Source organism: Chiloscyllium plagiosum, chromosome 16 (genome assembly GCF_004010195.1).
Source record: "Chiloscyllium plagiosum isolate BGI_BamShark_2017 chromosome 16, ASM401019v2, whole genome shotgun sequence".
In the NCBI taxonomy this organism is placed as follows: domain Eukaryota; kingdom Metazoa; phylum Chordata; class Chondrichthyes; order Orectolobiformes; family Hemiscylliidae; genus Chiloscyllium; species Chiloscyllium plagiosum.
In genome coordinates, this window is record NC_057725.1 from 44,423,365 (window position 1) to 44,441,072 (window position 17,708).

A 17,708-nucleotide genomic window follows, 5' to 3' on the forward strand; every position below is an offset into this window, starting at 1 on the left:
TGCAGTCCCAGTAATGCCCTTCACTCCTGGAAACACTTCTGAAACCAGAAAGTGGCTGGCCATTTGTTTATTTAGCATCCTTTAGAGACAGCACCTCCTCTCCAATGGAGGGGAAGGCCTATCTCTTACCAGATAATAGTCAGATGGTCATTAAGTCACAAGATCAAAGTTTGACATTCTAGGAAAGTCAAGAGCTGATTGATTATTGAGCAGTTGCTGTTCTGGACTGTGTTTCACCTTCAGTGATTCTGAAAAACATGCATTTTTAAACCAGTCCAGCAAAAGAAAGAATGTATAGGCATAAGCAAGGGACTTGAGTTGTGAGCAAGGACAAAGAATTCTATTTCTTACTCTTATCCAGAATTTAGTCAGTAGTATAAAGATTAAAATAAGTTAAAGTAATTAAAAAGAGTGCATTAAGTCAAGTATAAAGTAGGACAGGGTAGCTCAGCCAAGCAGAAATACACATCCTTTGGCATGTGGGGAGTCATGGATAGTTGTTATAGCCAGGGAAGTCCATGTACAGAGAATATCGCTGTACAAGCTTAGCCTGCTGGTTTTAGAATTTGAGCAGTGCCTAAAGTCACAAAGATGCATCCACAAAACCAAAAGCTATATGGTTAACATATTTAGAATACAGTAAGATCTAACAGCACAAGTTAGGGGCAAGCTGGCAAAATTGGGAATTGGTGCCCACCAAGCAGTCTAAAAGATAACAGAGACCTGGGCAGATCTGAATGTTTAATATTCTTAGTTACAATGGGTCAATAAAGAAAAGAAAGTAAAAAATAGGAAGAGGTGACACTTCTGGTTGGTGACAGCATCTCAATGTGGGAGAAAGATGATGTTTCAGAAGGTTCAGGGACAGAATCAATTTAGCTCAAGGCTAATGATTAAGAAGGATACGTTTTCATTGCTTAGCGTTGCCTACAATTCACCAGTTAGTCTCTCATTGGAATCAATGTTATTGCTGAAGTTATGTTCCTGTGGAAACACCCCTTCCCCAAAACACCAATATACAAATTTGAAATACACTGAATCCCTGTTATCCACAGGGGATACAGCACAGATCATCCATGAATAATACAACAACACAGATAGCATTGTAATAGAAATCCCCTACTGACTGCAAAGGACCATGAGATCCGTGAGAAGAAATCATGTGTGGGGTCAACCCCATGAGTAATCAGATCTCTGGATGAATCCATATATAGGGAGGAGTATACTGTGCTACACATGTGCAGAACTGTGTATTGTTTGCTGAGAAAAGCTTGAAAAATAAACTAAATTACTTTAAGTAAATAGCTTTGTTACCAAGGCAACAGATCTGTTTTCTCGCCACAGATGCTACCAGACTTGCTGACTTTCTCCAACAACTTCTGTCTTTGTTCATTGCAGACCTTCAGCACCCACGGTTTTGTATTAATTCTGTGTTTAATTCACTGCCACATCTCTTCCAGGTATGTCCACATTGAAGCAGTTCTGCTCCTCTCAGAGGGCTTTCCTTTTTAAAAACTCTTCTTTGTCACTATTACTTCATTTTCTCTTAGCATTTGACAAAATCCCAGGGGAGGGGTGAATCTGTAGACAACTGCAAATGTGTTCACTCCTTTAAACCAGTGACTAGAAATCAGCTCCACCTCTGCTCGGGGTGTGGTGTTGATTCCGCCCCCTCCCCTCCCCAAACTCACTTTCACAGTCATCTCTCACTCCTCAGTGACAGCCTCTGGCTCAGAATCACCCCACGCAGATTCCGGCTGAAGTTTCATCCTTTGTTTTGAATCCACCCAGATTCACAGGTACCTCCATGGATGTACAATGCTCTTCAGAAAGCTGTTCTTGCTTTATCCTGAGATAATTCCCTTCCCTCCACTATCAGCATCCCACAAAGTCTGTTCCCTTCGCAACAGCGCGGTCCACTCCTCCAAGACTTCTAATACTTCCTCACCTCCCATTGCCACCTTCCCATGCAACAGCAGTAGATGAGACACACACTCTTACCCCTCCTCCCTGTCCAAGATCCCAAATTTATCTTTCAGAAGCTGTAGTTAACTTGTACTTCTTTCGATCTATTCAACGATACCCATTGCTCACAGTATAGTCTCCACTACATTGGCAAGATCAAATGCAGACTTGGTGACCGCCTTGAGAAACCCCTCTGCTCTCTGATGCCAACCTTCCAGTTGCTTGCCATTATAACAAGCTATCTTGCTACCATGCTAAAATTTCCATACTGGGCCTCCTACAATGTTTCAATGAAGCTCAATATAAGTGGAAGTGGCACCTCCTTTTCCATTAAAGGCACTTTATATTTTCTCGGGGCAACAACTTGAGCATGACCCCTGTCCTTCATTTTGATTATCCCCAGCTTATCCCTGGTTGTACCTTCCTTGTGTTTGGTTGGCTTTGACACTGAATTTACATTGACACAAAAAAGGTGAGGCAAAATGGAAATAAAAAGCACAAAATGAAAAATAAAATAACATTAAGCATGGCAGCTTAAAGGGAAGACTTACTATAATAAAGCAAATTAAAAATCACAACACCAAGTTATAGACCAACAGTTTATTTGGAAGTACTTGCTTTCGGACCGTAGTGTTAGGTAAGGGGTAAATGTAGGGGTATGGGTGGGTTTCGCTTCGGCGGGTCGGTGTGGACTTGTTGGGCCGAAGGGCCTGTTTCCACACTGTAATCTAATCTAATCTAAACCTGTTGGCCTATAACCTGGTGTTGTGTGATTTTTAATTTGGTCCACCCCAGTCCAACAGCGGCGACTCTACATCATGTAATAAACCAACCTAAGCCACATATAAATTACCCAATGAAGGATATTTCAAATAAAAAGACAAGTTTCACTTTAAATTGTTAAAATAAAAGTGATATGCTTCAAGTAGTTACAAACATTTGCATTACTTTCCACACAAATGTAGCACCTTGTGAAATTTTAGCCTTCCCACTCAACATCCATTGTGTGGATCTCTCACATTTCTGGTAATCATTTCGAACCTTCAGTTGCATTCACCAGCAGGTGTATCTTACCCAAACTCACAGGATCAGTTAACACTGATAAAGTGCATGTCTATAAACCTTCTCTCACTTGTGTCATGCTTGTCTTGACCACATGAAATAATTTGACTAAAATTTTGCTTTAATCAAAGATTTCAAACCGTCCACTATTATATCTTCCAGTCCCTAAAAGCTTTACATGTTGCTAAAAGTCATCTTCAAATTCCATGCAATAAATCGGACCATAAAAAAACAATTTTATATACAAAATTACCACACTCCCATCATTAAAAAGAAAAATAAAGATCCCTGTTTAGTGCAGTGAATTCAAATCCCATAAGAGTCTCTTATTGTTATGATTCCAATTGATGTTATTATCAGACTGAAAATTGGTTTGATAGATTCTTTTCCTTCTTAAAGAGGTGGTCTTTCACATAAATACAACTGCACTGTGCTGCAAATTTGATTTCAACAATAAAACACTAAGCTTATTGTGCAAATGAAAGGAAGATAAAAGTGAGTAAACCAAGCTACTTACAGAGAAAATAATATGAAAGATTTCAAAACACATGGTAAAACAGAATTCCATCTAGTCAGAATTCTGTGGAATTCTGATGGAATTCTATCACATTACAGCATTGTAACATCAGGAGAATGTTCTTCTCTATCACATCTCTAGTTTTGATTTAAATGTTTCTTTCAACTTCCGTTCTTGCTAGTTTGATGGTCTCTTTCTTGATTAGTCACTGAATTTCAACTTACTCAATTTTGAAAAAGCATTGCAGAGTTCAAACCAAATACTTCTCCTCCAGAACTTTTAAGCTAAAGTCCATCTGCACTGAAATAATCTATTTCCTAACAGTTCTAAACTATCTCCTTTCTTTAGAAGAAACTGTTTCGTACTTCTAGCTTTTACCAGGACTTCTGCAAACTGAATACAAAAAAAAAGGTTTTCCAAGACACGGGTTTTTCTTCTGGGCAAAACAAATTCCTGATTCTTCTAAGTGCAATATCTACTCTGTACGTAAAACTCTCCCAATGCAAACAAATTCCCATTATCATCTCAGGAATTTTCTTTCTCATTCTGGATTAAGCAGAATAATGGCTCCAGGAAAGTTGACAAGTTAATTCGTTAAACATCCTCATACATACAGACCAAAACCTATGCATCACTAGTTCAAAATCCAAACGATATATACTTTATAAATTCACACACTTTACACCACATTCTGCTCACACACAAATTCGAGATGTTCTGAACTGCCTGCCACCAGACCTACTTTAATCCCATTGCAGGTATGTCCACATTGAAGCAGTTCACTCTCTATATGTCTTTTTGCTTCTGAGTCTTTCATCTCCATGGTAACCTAATATTACACAGGCATTTCTTGGAAACTAAGAATATGATATTCGGCAAACCAATTTCTGTTTCAGAATACTCTCCAGTTCATAGGGACACTGCGTGATAAGAAAATGCAGACTTTTCCTATTGATCATTAAATTGTAAATCTAAATTCAGCAAGACAATCGCACACAGCAATTTCCTACAATCAGCAAATTAATGATCAGATAATCTGTATTGTTGGTGATGATTAATGGAATAATAGTGGTCAAGGCAGCTATTCATCAACTTGTGTCACTCACTTGAGATGGAGGATAGGATCTCACTGGACCTCTTATTTGAAAAGCAGCACTGCCTGTAATGAACTGAAGTATCAGCTCAGAAAACATGCTCAAAATCATCAAAGTATTTGAACCAAAGCCTTCAGATTCAGAGAACAGAATGTTCCTAACTGATCCAAGCCAATGCCAAAATAATTTGAAGATCAATCATAAAAAATACATTCAACAAGTACAAATTGGTAACAATATCTGCTAATGGAAGAAGCTCCATCACAGTTAATTAAACTTTACCTGTGGCCAATGGGTTCAATGACTAAAGGCGCAGCTGATGACAGAAAACAACATGGACTGTTTTTGTGGGTGGGATATATATCTGGAATTTCTTTCTTCATGTTTTGCAAGCAGTTACATTTAAACTGGATAAGCTAAAATTGCTCAAGAGTCTGTTTTATGCAGTAAACCTTCGTAAATGCATTTACCTAAATACTACATAGATGTTCAGACATTTCTGACTCAGATCTGTTTTAAAAAAACACCTCACCTTTTGACTGGAATCATTCCAACATCTGTAAAAAAGCAGAGACATAATTAACAGTGTCTGAACTGTCACCAGTAATGAATTCCTAAGTACTTAGAAGGAAATATTAGAACGAATGGAAGGTCAAACTAGGAGACATATTTTAGTGTCTGTATTTTCCCTATCCTTTGGTTTTGTTTTGCAGCAACAGAAAGGAGCAGAATGCTATTAGAATTAGGTGTTTTCTCAGCATCCATACCATCACTGAATGAGTTCCATTAGAACTACAGCACCCATAATTTTGCCAAATACCTGCTCAGCAATTCTCAGGGAAAATATATTGCTTCGATTAGTAACCAAAAAAGAACAGATTTGGAAAAGAAAATTAAATGCGTGGTGGCTCAGTGGTTAGCATTGCTGCCTCATAGCACCATCGACCCGGGTTCGATTCCTGCTTCGGGTGACTGTGTGGAGTTTGCACATTCTCCCTGTGTCTGCATGAGTTGCCTCTGAGTGCTCTGGTTTCCTCTCACAATCCAAAGACGTGCAGGTTAGGTGAGTTGGCCATGCTAAATTTCCCAAAGTATTCAGGGATATGTAGGTTAGGTGCATTAGTCAGGGATAAACATAGGGCTGAGGAATAGGTTTGGGTGGAATACTCTTTGGAGGGTCAGTATGGACCTGTTGAACCAAATGGCCTGTTTCCACACTGTAGGGATTCTATGATCTATGAAGTAAGTATGGGTATTGGCCCACATTACACCAGTTTTCAAATATTCTTCAGTGGCAATGAGAGAAATTGGCATAATCTCTCATTAAAAATGACCTACCAAAATAAAAAGCATTATTTTAGCAAAATATGCACTATTTAATAGCTTTGCACAGTATTTATAATTGGAAACACTGATGTATAAATTTAGATTTATGTGCAAATGAACATCGCACAAACAACTCTGCAGTAACTGAAGCAACTCGATAATAAACGCTTACACACTTACGTCTGACTTTCAGAGAAACAGTCTTTTTAGTGCGGATTAGGTTTATCACTTCCTCATGGGTGCAAGATACTATTGAGTAACCATTTATCCGAACAATCTCATCTCCAAGCTGAAAAAAACATGTTAAAAGGAATTGGAGTACCAACTCAGAACATACCTTATTGTTTGTATATGTAATATCCCAGCTGTTTTGGAGTCTCTGACCCAAATTCTGTAATTCTAAGAAATGACTTTCCTTACAGGTATTTGGGTCATGATTCAGTGTGATTCATTTGACGATATATCCCCAATCCCCCACCCTGCTTTGATTTGGCCTTTTTACACTTCAGGAAATTCTGCTTTTCCAGCTTTCTCAGTACTTCTGCTAATTGCATTTGAACCACAGACTCAGAATTCCAGGCTGCAACACTGGACTGTTCGTTGTCAATTTTTTCCCCCCGATATAAGTGAATTAAACTTTGAAGATACAAAGACATTATTGTGGAAAACAGATTGGAAGAGAACTTGTCAACCAAAATGTTGAATGCAAGTGCACCTCTTTTTTCCTTACAATATTGAGCAAGAGATGAGAGATGGACAGGTTTGCAGAGAGTTGAGAATTAGCTGAGTGAACGTGGAACAAGATATGGTGAGATATAACAGTTCAGTAGGTAATTCAAGGGGCAAGGTTTGGGCTTGTGATGAGAATATAGAGATGATGGGAAAGTGAGAAGCTAAAGTGAAAATTATACAATGAATGTGAAGATACAGAGGAAGAACATGTCCAAAACATATTGTCAGGATAAGCTCAGCAATCACATGCCAGTCAGTTTAACTCCAGTGATGGCAAAACTTCTAGAAGCAATAATCCAGGACAAAATCAATTGTCTTATGGACAAATGTGGGTTAATTAAGGAAAACTGTGCTTAACTGGCTGGACGTTTTTTAAAGAAGTAACAGAAAGGGTTGTTGAAGGTAATGCAGAACACCTCCCGATGGTGAAACCTCCTTCCCAATTATAGATGGAGATCATACAATTAGGTAATGGCTATGCGATCAGCTTCTTTGAGGTCTATTACCTCATCGCCAACTTTCCTTCACCACCCTTTCCTCCCCATAATTTTCAGCCCAAAGTCCAATTTGTTTCTTGACAATGAAAAGGTCTTGTCAGAGACCTTTCAATGAGAACTACAAATATAGAGCAAAATGAGGAGAGAAAGGAAGAATTGTTATTCGGGAGGAAAGGTAGAAGAATAAATAAAAGCTACAAATAGATCATGAGAACAAAGTAAATTTTTTTGTCAAATTTAAATAATTACTTACATACATAGAAATAGGGTACTTCATCCTCGAGCCTACCTTGTCAGTCAATAAGATCTGATCTGATTACACTACATTCCCGCCGACCCTCAAAACCTTTCACTCCTTGTTTGTAAGAATTTGTCTACTTTTGCTTTAATAATAAGCAAAGACTCTGCTTCACAATTTTTTGAGTAAGAGTTTCAAAGATTCATCAGAGAGTAAAGGTTTATCCTAATTTTTCGTAAATGGATGATTCTTTATCTTCAAACAGCGACCTCAAGTTCTAAACCAAAAGAGAAAATGCTGGAAAATCTCAGCAGGTCTGGCAGCATCTGTAAGGAGAGAAAAGAGCTGAGGTTGAGAGTCTAACTGACCCTTTGTCAAAGGTTTCAGATTCCAGCATTCGCAGTAATTTGCTTTTATCCAGAACTCAAGTTCTAGATTCTCTCACAAGAGGAAACGTCCATTCTGTATTCAGTCTTTTAAAGGTCCCTCAGTATCTTATACATTTTAATCAAGTTACCGCCTACTTCTCTGAACTCCAGCAGCTACAAGCCTAACCTGTAAAAACTTCTTATAAACCAACCACTCAATTCCAGGTATTAGTTTAATAAAGGAGAAAGTGAGGACTGCAGATGCTGGAGATCAGAGCTGAAAATGTGTTGCTGGAAAAGCGCAACAGGTCAGGCAGCATCCAAGGAGCAGGAGAATCGACATTTCTGGCATGAGCCCTTCTTCTTGAAGCTGCCTGACCTGCTGCGCTTTTCCAGCAACACATTTTCAGCATTAGTTTAATAAACCTAGTTTGAAGCACTTCTAATACACTTACAACATCCTTGAATAAGGTGATTTTATATAGTACCCCAGGTGTAATCTCACTATTGCCTTGTATAACTGCAGCATGAACTCCCTACTTTAGTATTTAATTCTCCTTGCAATAAACAATTACATTCTATTTGTTTTCCCTAATCATTTTCTCGCTATCTTTTATGATTCATGCATTAGGACACCCAGATCCCTCCCATCTCAGAGTTCTGCAACCTCTCACCTTTTAGATAATATGCCTCTTTTTCATCTTTCCCTGCCAAAATAGACAATTTTACATTTATCCACATTATACAACATTTGCCAGATCTTTGCCACTCTATATCTCTTTGTAGCTTCCCTATCTTCCCTTCACAACTTGCTTCTCTACCTAGTTTGTCATCAGCAAATTTAGCAATCACACCTTTTGCCCTTTCAAAGTCTTTTACATAAATTGTGTAAAAAAACTGAAGTCCCACCACTGATCCCTGCAGCACACCACTTCGTATATTCTACCAATCTGAAAATCATGCATTTATACCTACTGTTTCCTGTTTGCTAGCCATTGTTCTATCCACATCAATATGTTAGCCACAACATCATTAGCCATACCCTATGACTTATCACACAAAAATGATTGCGAAAAAGCTCTATAGGCATTGAAAACATGACTCAAAGATTTATCAAGCTTGAGCTGAAAGAGAATCTTTAGGAAAAGTGCAAGACAGGCCTGGGGTTAAAGGTCAACAAGCTGGAAATGGAAACGAATGAAGCAATGTTTTGGGAGCTGAGAATTATTAGGACTGGTTCCAGAAAATGAGATGATGACTTAAGAGAACGTATAAAGCAAAGCAATCAAGTAGGATGTTTGGTTTTGTTAAAAGTAACATTTGTTTAGGGCAATAACCAATTCTGGAAGGTTTGTAGCGAAATAAATTCCATCAAATGGGCAAATCTTGGTAGCTATGCCATCTAGTGGAGAAATTGTGGTCAACACTTTGAATCTTGAGATTGTTATTTGACATGCAATTGGTGAGTGCTTTTTGAACATTGTTATTTGGAGATATTGTGAGTGAATTCATTAGTTCTGCTAAAAATTTCCCTCCTTCGCTCATTGTCACCAGGTACATCTCTGACTTTTCCCTTTCCTTTCTTGATTTCTCTATTTTCATTTGTGGGGATAGACTCTGTGCCAATATCTGTTACTGACTGTCAGAGGTATCTTAACTAAACTTCCTTACACCCTGCTTGCTGTTAGGGCTACATTTTATTCTCCTGGTTCTCTGTTGCTGTTGCATCTGCTCTGATGATGCCACTTTCTACCAGGCTGCCTCCAACATACCTTTCACCCTCAACCGTGACAGGCTTCTCCTTCCTCTCACATTCCATCCCACCCGTTATTTTCCCTCTAGTTTCTCCAGCTGCTGCACAGACCTCCAATGTCCATTATATGGTAGCAGCTGTAGAAACCAGAAGTTAACATGCTGGCTGGCCTATTAAAATGCACAGATCTTTGGCAAAGCTGTGCACCTTAGAAGGACCCTTGTCCACCAGTCTCCACATTTAAAGGGTCATCTTCCACCTACCTCACCTGCAGCAGAATGTCACCACCAAATTCACCTTCCCCTACCCTCCACTGTCAGCATTCAGCAGCTTCCTGTGTGACACCCTGGCCCACTCTTCCATCACTCCCAACAATTCCTCATTCCCCCAAGGCATCTTCTCATGAAATTCCAGAATGTGTTACACTTGGCCATTCACCTGCTCCCTCCTCACTGTCCAAGGGCACAAACACCTTCCAGGTGAAGTAAAGTTTTACTGTACTTTTTTCAATCTGGTCTACGGTATTTGCTGCTACCAATGAGATTGTCATTACAATGATGAAACCTAATGCAGACTAGGTGACTGCTTGCAGAAAACCGCTGTTCTGTCCGTACAACTGACTCTGACCTTCCAGTTGCTTGCCATTTCAATGAACCCCCTTGTTCCCATGCTGACATTATCACCCTGATATATCACCAATATAGTTTTCCAACAAAGCTCAATGAGAACAACACTCTATTTTCCATTTTGACATTTCAAAGCCTCCCGCACTCATGACTGAATAATGAGTATGATCTCATTCTTTCATGTTCCTCACGTCTGCACTCCCGCTCCCCCACCCTGCCTTCTTGCAGCTGTGTCTTGTTTGTGTTTTAACTTATGGCATATCTCCACAAGAACTAGAGAAGGGGAGAAAATCAATGGTTTCTGTCACCTCTTTTACAAACTACCTTTCATCTATTTAACGCTAGGGATCTATTTTTCGCTGAATTTTGATCAACACTATAGCTCTGAGTGTATAATCATGGTCGACTCTTCAATGTGGTATTAACCAAATGTTGTAATGTTTGATATGCCATCATTTGGATAAAATGTTGTTCTCAATCCAATGGCACTATTCAGAAAAGGAAAATGTCCCCTGTGTGCCTGACCAACACTATTCCTAACAAAAATGGATTATTTGGTTCATCAATAGCAGAATCACTTTTGCTATAGATTGGCTGCCAGTTTTACTTACATAAGAATTACTGAACTTCAAAAAATAATTTATTGGATCCAGAACATTAGGAATCTTAAAGATGCAAGAAGGCAAAATATAATAAGGCAAACCCTTCCACTTTTTTCTCGTAGCTGAACACAAAACCAATCATTTCCTCATAAAGTAATACAAATTAAACTAAAAGTGAAGTATTATAAGTAAAAAGGGTCTGGCAGCATCAGTGTAGAGAGAAAAGGCTTTAAGTTTTGAACCATGATTGGAATCCCAAAGAAGTTATATTGAACTTGAGATGTTAACACTCTCTCTCTCCACAGTTTCTTCCAGAATTGCTGAGTTTCTCCTGCACTTCATTCTTTTTACCAATTCAAACAATTTATTTTCTGTAAGATGCTGATTAACCTGTGGATGGCTGACACCTTCCCATGCTTTTGCTATTTTGCAAGAGGGTGAAAGGTAACAGCCTCAACCTCAGCTAATCCACTCAAGTGTGCAATTAGCAACCTTCATCTGTTTCTGTTGGCATTTACTAGTGACATAAGACACTTGACGTTAAGGGGAGATTGTCATTTTCGTTGATTCATGAGGGGACCCTTCTTCTTTGAGCACTCTGGACTCAGGCCGACAAATGTACAGCCCCATCCTCTGCCCATGGCACCATCTTCAATCAGTGACCCTGCCCAACCTTGCAGCTTACACCGCTGAGGCTAAACGCCAGCTCGCGGACACCTCCTCCTACTGCCCCCTTGACCATGACCCCACCTCCCACCACGAAACCATTTATGGTGTCAGTGAGATCACATCTGGAGTACAGTTGTAGTGATTGGAAGAGGGGCCAGGTGGATCCCATTGTCTGTAAGATCCTTGAGAGGGGTTGTTAACCTGGGCTAATCAGGGAGCCCTGGCTCACAGATATAAACAGGAGTGTCAGAGAGTCTCCTCATTCTAGGGGTGGTCAGAGCCCATGTACTGTGCACACGTGAATAAAGGGTGACTTAATAATGGGATACCGGCCTCCGTGCAGTTATTTCAGCTGTCTGCAGTATTGGTTTCCTTATTTGGAAAAAAGATACCATTTCATTCAGAACAGTTCATTGAGGATGAGGGAGTTATTGAATGGGGAAAGGTTGCAGAGGTTAGACCTGCACCAGTGGAGTTTAGAAAAATGAGAGCTCATGCTATTGAAACACATGAGATCCAGAGAGGGCTCGAGAGGGCGGGCACTGGGAAGATATACCTTTTGTAAAGCTCAGGGACACTCTTTAAGAATATGAATACCCTTTATTAATCAATGGAATTCTCTTCACCAAAAAGCCGCGGGGGTGTGTCATTGAATTTGTTCAAGGCTGAGCTCGCGACAATTGGGTGTTAGGAGGGAGCCAGACAGGAAAGTGAAGTTGAGCCGACACCCTGATTATCCTTGATCTTAAAGAACAGCTTAGCAGTCTCAGAGGGCCGAATGGTCTCATTCTGTTCTTAATCCTTTGCCCTTGGATATTGTGCTATTTCACTAACAGGTCAACAAAAGCACGCTTCCCAGAATGGAATTGGGTCCATGTTGTAATAATATGTTCAATTAGTGCTTTTAGTTCATATGTTCAGCTTTGACTGCACCGTTGAAATGACCATGGAAGTACAATGTGGCATCAGTGTCAATCAAGAGTACTTTCCTCTCCCCCCTGGCTTGGTAGGGAGCCAAAGTCAAAAGGACCAACGTTACAACATTCAAGCTTTTTTCGCAAATGGCTTAAATTAATAAGTGACTTTTTCTTATGCTGCCAAATTTGAAATCATTGAAATATCTCATTCTTTGGGAGAACTCACTGTGCCTGTTTTGCGAGTGTTAAACATGTAGCAATCTCTGCCCACAAGTTCCTATACCAGATGTATACTCCTGGCATGGAAGTCGCTATATTATGCTCCCACTGTTTGTAAGAATAAAAACATACGAAACAGGAGCTGGAGAACATAGGAACGTAAAAGCTCGGAGCAGATGTAAGCCATTCAGCCCCTTGAGCCTGCTGTGACATTTAATATGATCAGGGTTGATCTCATCTCGGTCTCAACTCCACTTTCCTGCCCACTCTCTATAACCCTTTAACCTACTGCGAATCCTCTTGCAACGATGCCTTCCTTGAAGAATTTCAGTGAGTCCCTCCTCCCTACCTTTTATCTTAGCCTGCTGGACACACTTTCCTCATTCCTGAAGAAGGGCTCATGCCCGAAACGTCGATTCTCCTGTTCCTTGGATGCTGCCTGACCTGCTGCGCTTTTCCAGCAACACATTTTCAACCTTGCAGCTTGCCTAATAAGCTCTGGTGTACCCAGAACCTACTTATAACACATCCTCACTTAAAATTGTGGTTGAAAATTAAAAATGTAAGCAAAATAACTTGCAATGAAGCATAGTTTCCCATTGAAATCAATGTTAGGTTCCTTGGGATTGTTTTTTTGGCCAGAATAAACAATGTAAAAGTTGAAATATTGTACGTGTGTAAAAGTACATTACTAGCTAAAATAACTTGTAAGATAAAATGAACCAATAAATCTAAAAGAATTAAAATACAGATTTCTTGTCATCTAACCTTCACTGTGCCATAGTTAGATTGACCATGCTTCCAATAGTGGTAGAAGTTGGTTGCAGAATCTGAACACCCAAGATCATCTGCACTGACTAACCTCTGCCACAGGATGGAGCTAAGGACTTCAGTTTGATTTCAGAAAGGAAGCAAGGACCAAGGAGCGCAGAAGCAGTGAACACTTATTCTCAACCTGAAAAGTGAGACAGGTGGTGGGAGGTAAGGCCATTGCAAAACAATACTGGGGAGACATGAGGGCCAGGAAATACCAAAAGTGGCAGGCCATTAGGAGATTGAGACCTACAACAAAGCAAGCTGAAAGAGGAGGCCAGGAAGACAGGGCAACAGGGAGGAAAGATTTCTTGTCCACAGTCAGAACAAAAAGGGAGTGAATGGGATGTAGACATTTAATGAGAGTATACTAGACCCTGGTTTGTGATGATGACAGATGTTGATAACTAATCCACAAATGACATTAACATTAAAATGGCAATGCAAAACAAAAAAAACATATATAGGCTAAAAGCACAAATAAGGTTAAGTGGAGCTTAAAAGAGGAGGACTTGCACCTGGTTTTGAAGGTGCATGTCCATAACTGTAGCCTTTCCCTCCATGCTATGCCTCTGATAGGACCAGCAGCTCTTGGGGACAGGCAGCCATCTTTAATATGATGGCAGGCCTGCCTGCTGTAGTCAGTAAAGTACCGCCCTGTGTCTTAGTGTCTGTGAAAATGGAGTTACCTTTTCCACCTCCTGTTCTGCTTTCAAACCAAGTGTTAGGAACCCTACTGGATCCAGAAATGTCCCAGCTACTGAGTCAACTTGACCTATTACACTAAGTCATGTAAGAGCTGCACTCTAGCACTGCCAAATTGCTGGGACCTGCTACTTTGCTGTCCTTTCAAACATACATGCTATGCCGTATTCAGCAATTCAAATAAGTGGCCAAAAACAAGCCCAAAAAAAACTGCCCAAAGTAGTATCATTCTTCCTGCTGTCTTCATGAGTCAAATAGGTGGGCAGTCTCTGTTTGCGTGGAATTTAACTGATCTCATCAGAGGATGGTTTGAGTACTCGAGTTTTAATGCATGTTTAATAACTCTGAATGGACAATACTCCTGAAAGGATTTCAGATGAGGACAAGAATGCACTTAACTCTGCACATGGCACCCTCTCCTGACAAATCTTGACAGCGTGAACTACCATTGTCATGACTCACGAATAATGAATGGTTTCATGAATGCAAGGTTTTCCAAGATGATTACATGGCCAGAATGGGGACAAAGCTGTGGACAAACTTTTAGTGTCTAAGATTTCAGACAGAAAGAGGAGTTCTCAAAGAGAGATGAAAGGCTGCAGGCCGTGTAGTTAGCATGTCTTTTCTGTGGCCTACCAGACATATTACAGGAGGAAAGACAATCACTGGTTGAATAACACATTGATGGCATCAAATGAATCTGGAATGTTCATGCTGTTAACACAGGGAGCTGGGAAGGATCATAGGAGCTAGCTTTACTGCTGATAGTCAGTTCAGGACTTCTCCAGAATATAAGAGAAGCCCCTTTAAATACTGCCTCAGCAGAATAGCTGTACGTTTTGGCCTTGCTTATAGTTAGAGAGAGGGTATATTTTCTGTAGTAATAGCGTACGAGTTGCTTACTAAATAATGTTAAGTAAGTGTTGGTTTTAATTTTTTTAATTCCAGTAATAGTGTTGAAATTGAAGTATTGTCCCGCATTTACTTTATGTGGATCAGTAGGAATTCAATTATCTTTGTAAAAGTAATCCATCTCAACAGGAGTTGTAGCGATGGGCATTTCGAAGATGAACTGAAGAACAGCTGACCCATTAGAACCACAATCCAGAAAGAATCAAAACGTTTGGAAAGAAATGTGCAGTGGATGAAGCTGATAACAATGGAGCAGTTAAGGGGATACTTGTTGGATTCATTGCAGAGGAGGGCACAGAAGAGTGCAGAAGGATTGGAGAAAAGGACTTAAGAGCTTGTGGAGATTTGTTTGGAAAGTAAACACCAGTATGGGCTACTTGATCTGAGTGGCCTATTTAAATGATGCAGGTTCAAATGTTCTAACTCCATGTTTAGCTATTAGCACGCGACATAATTTAACAAAACATAGAGGAGAGGGGAAAACTAGCAGCACTAGCAATTAAAACTCATAAAAGGAAACTTTTTTTTCTGTTGAAATTCGCTGTAGTGCAAGTGATTCATTATAAATATTGTGACAATACTTATAATATAATGTACTGTATACAACATATCATAATGATGTGTTGGCCTTCATTGGTAGGGGGATTGAATGTAAGAGCTTTGAGGTTATGCTGCAGCTCTTTAAAGCCCTGGTTAGACTACACTTGGAATATTGCGTTAAGTTCCACCTCATTGCAGCAAGGATGTGGAAGCTTCAGAGAGGGTGCAGAGGAGATTTACCAGGATGCTGCCTGTTCCGGAGGGCATGTCTTATGAAGAGAGGCTGAGGGAGCTAGGGCTTTCCTCATTGGAGCGAAGAAGGATGAGAGGTGACTTGATAGAGGTGTACAATATGATGAGAGACAGAGGCAGAGTGGATAGCCAGAGAGTTTTTCCCAGGGAGGAGAGATGTCAGAGGTATGTTCTTTACACAGAAAGTGGAGGGTGCATGGAATGCAATGCCAGCAGTGGTAGGGTTAGAGTGGTGCTGGAAAAGCACAGCACAACAGGCAGCATCCAGGAAGCAGGAAAATCAACATTTCGGGGAAAAGCCCTTCATCAGGAAATGTCGATTTTCCTGCTCCTCGGATGCTGCCTGACCTGCTATGCTTTTTCAGCACCACTCTAATTTGACTCTAATCTCTAGCATCTGCAGTATCCACTTCCGCCTGGCAGCAGTGATAGCATACATTATGAACATTTAAACAATTCTTGAATAGGCACATGGGTGCTAGTAAAATGAAGGGTGTGCAGGTTAGTTTGATCTTAGAGTAGGATAAAAGGTCAGCATAACAGAGGGCTGAAGGCCTTGTACTGTGCTATACTGTTCTATATTCTATGCTCCATGTTCAGTAAGGTTGGATTTTAATTTAAAAATATAGGCAGGTGAGGTTTGGTCTATGAATTTTTTAAAAATGGTTTGAAAGTTATTTGTAACAGTAACATAAACACATCATTTCCAAGAATGCCTGTAATCCAGTCAAGCAGTACACCTGTATTGGATGGAACATACTGCAGGGTTTACAACATACCAGGGTCCATTATTATAGCTTCTGATTGCAGCTCATAAAATTCAGGAGTTGTGCTCAGGTGGGGGAATAATTTCCTCATAGCAGAGGAATCATGTTCTCAGTTCAAAGGAACAAGTCACCTCAGCAGAAATGATTTTAGTTTGTGAAGCTTCCAAACTGGGTGAGTTTGTATAAAAATCTTCAAGCTTTTGAAACTGAAAATGTTTAGGCCATCAGAAGTGAGAGATGTTTATGCTAGCAGTCTCAGAAACAAATCATAAATCTGTCTCAGTAGTCCAAGAGTTGATTAAATTAAAAAATTTAAGAGATTAAATAAGATTAATATTTCTCTGCGATTAAGTAACTGTAAAACGAAAATGTTGGAAAAATAGTTGAAACGTGGTTTTGCTGTTTTTGTTTAGATCCTTCTCATATCGGATATGCATGGGGAATGGGAATTAAATCTGCCAGTTACTTTAGAAATATTAGTGGTGTCTGAGAGAAATCAACCTATTGCTGCCTCAAGATAAATGTGTATTTTAAAAACCAGTGGCCACAACTGCTCATAAATACTATCAGTGAGGTTTTAATCAAAAGGAAAATGAGGCACCAAATTATCAGTTCCCAGAGCTAAGAAATCCAATCCTGTCCCAGTAAGTCAGTCACTCTGAGTAAATTCTGCAGGAGGTTACCTTTCTTATTTCCAATTTTGATTCTTGGGCTATGCTGTTGCGGGAGAACTACAATACACCTTTCTGATTGCCAGCTACATGAGAATTCTGGACAGTTGGGTGCAAGATAACAGCGATTGTACTATATATAACTTTGTATGCTCTTTTTCTTTGTATTGAAACTTATATTTTGTTAATGAAGAACATCTGATGCTTCATGTTTCTATGACTAACCTCCATATTAGCCATGTAGAAAAATTAAATATATGATATATCAAGCCATGGTTCACTCTGGGATCTGACTTGTCCCAGTAACATCATCTGGGATTGTAACAATATTTACAAACTTCAAATATATTCATTGGTGACAAATTTGAAGTAATTACTCTACAAATAATTATGGATCCCTTAAAACTGGTAGACATTTGGACAATTTTCATCTAATATATCTCCAATTATGAAATCAATAGTT

At 39.6% G+C, this 17,708-nt stretch overlaps 1 protein-coding gene across 3 annotated transcripts in view; it reads right to left on the reverse strand.

Moving 5' to 3' along the window:
- ush1c (Usher syndrome 1C) overlaps nucleotides 1-17,708 on the reverse strand; it is a 210,427-nt gene that overhangs the window by 148,668 nt on the left and 44,051 nt on the right. For all 3 annotated transcript variants that reach the window (XM_043705961.1, XM_043705963.1, XM_043705962.1), the window contains exons 5-6: nucleotides 6,145-6,253; nucleotides 5,171-5,195 (exon numbers count right to left, since the gene is read on the reverse strand). In XM_043705961.1, coding sequence (XP_043561896.1) covers nucleotides 5,171-5,195; nucleotides 6,145-6,253 — 134 coding nt within the window. The remainder of the gene's footprint in view (nucleotides 1-5,170; nucleotides 5,196-6,144; nucleotides 6,254-17,708) is intronic.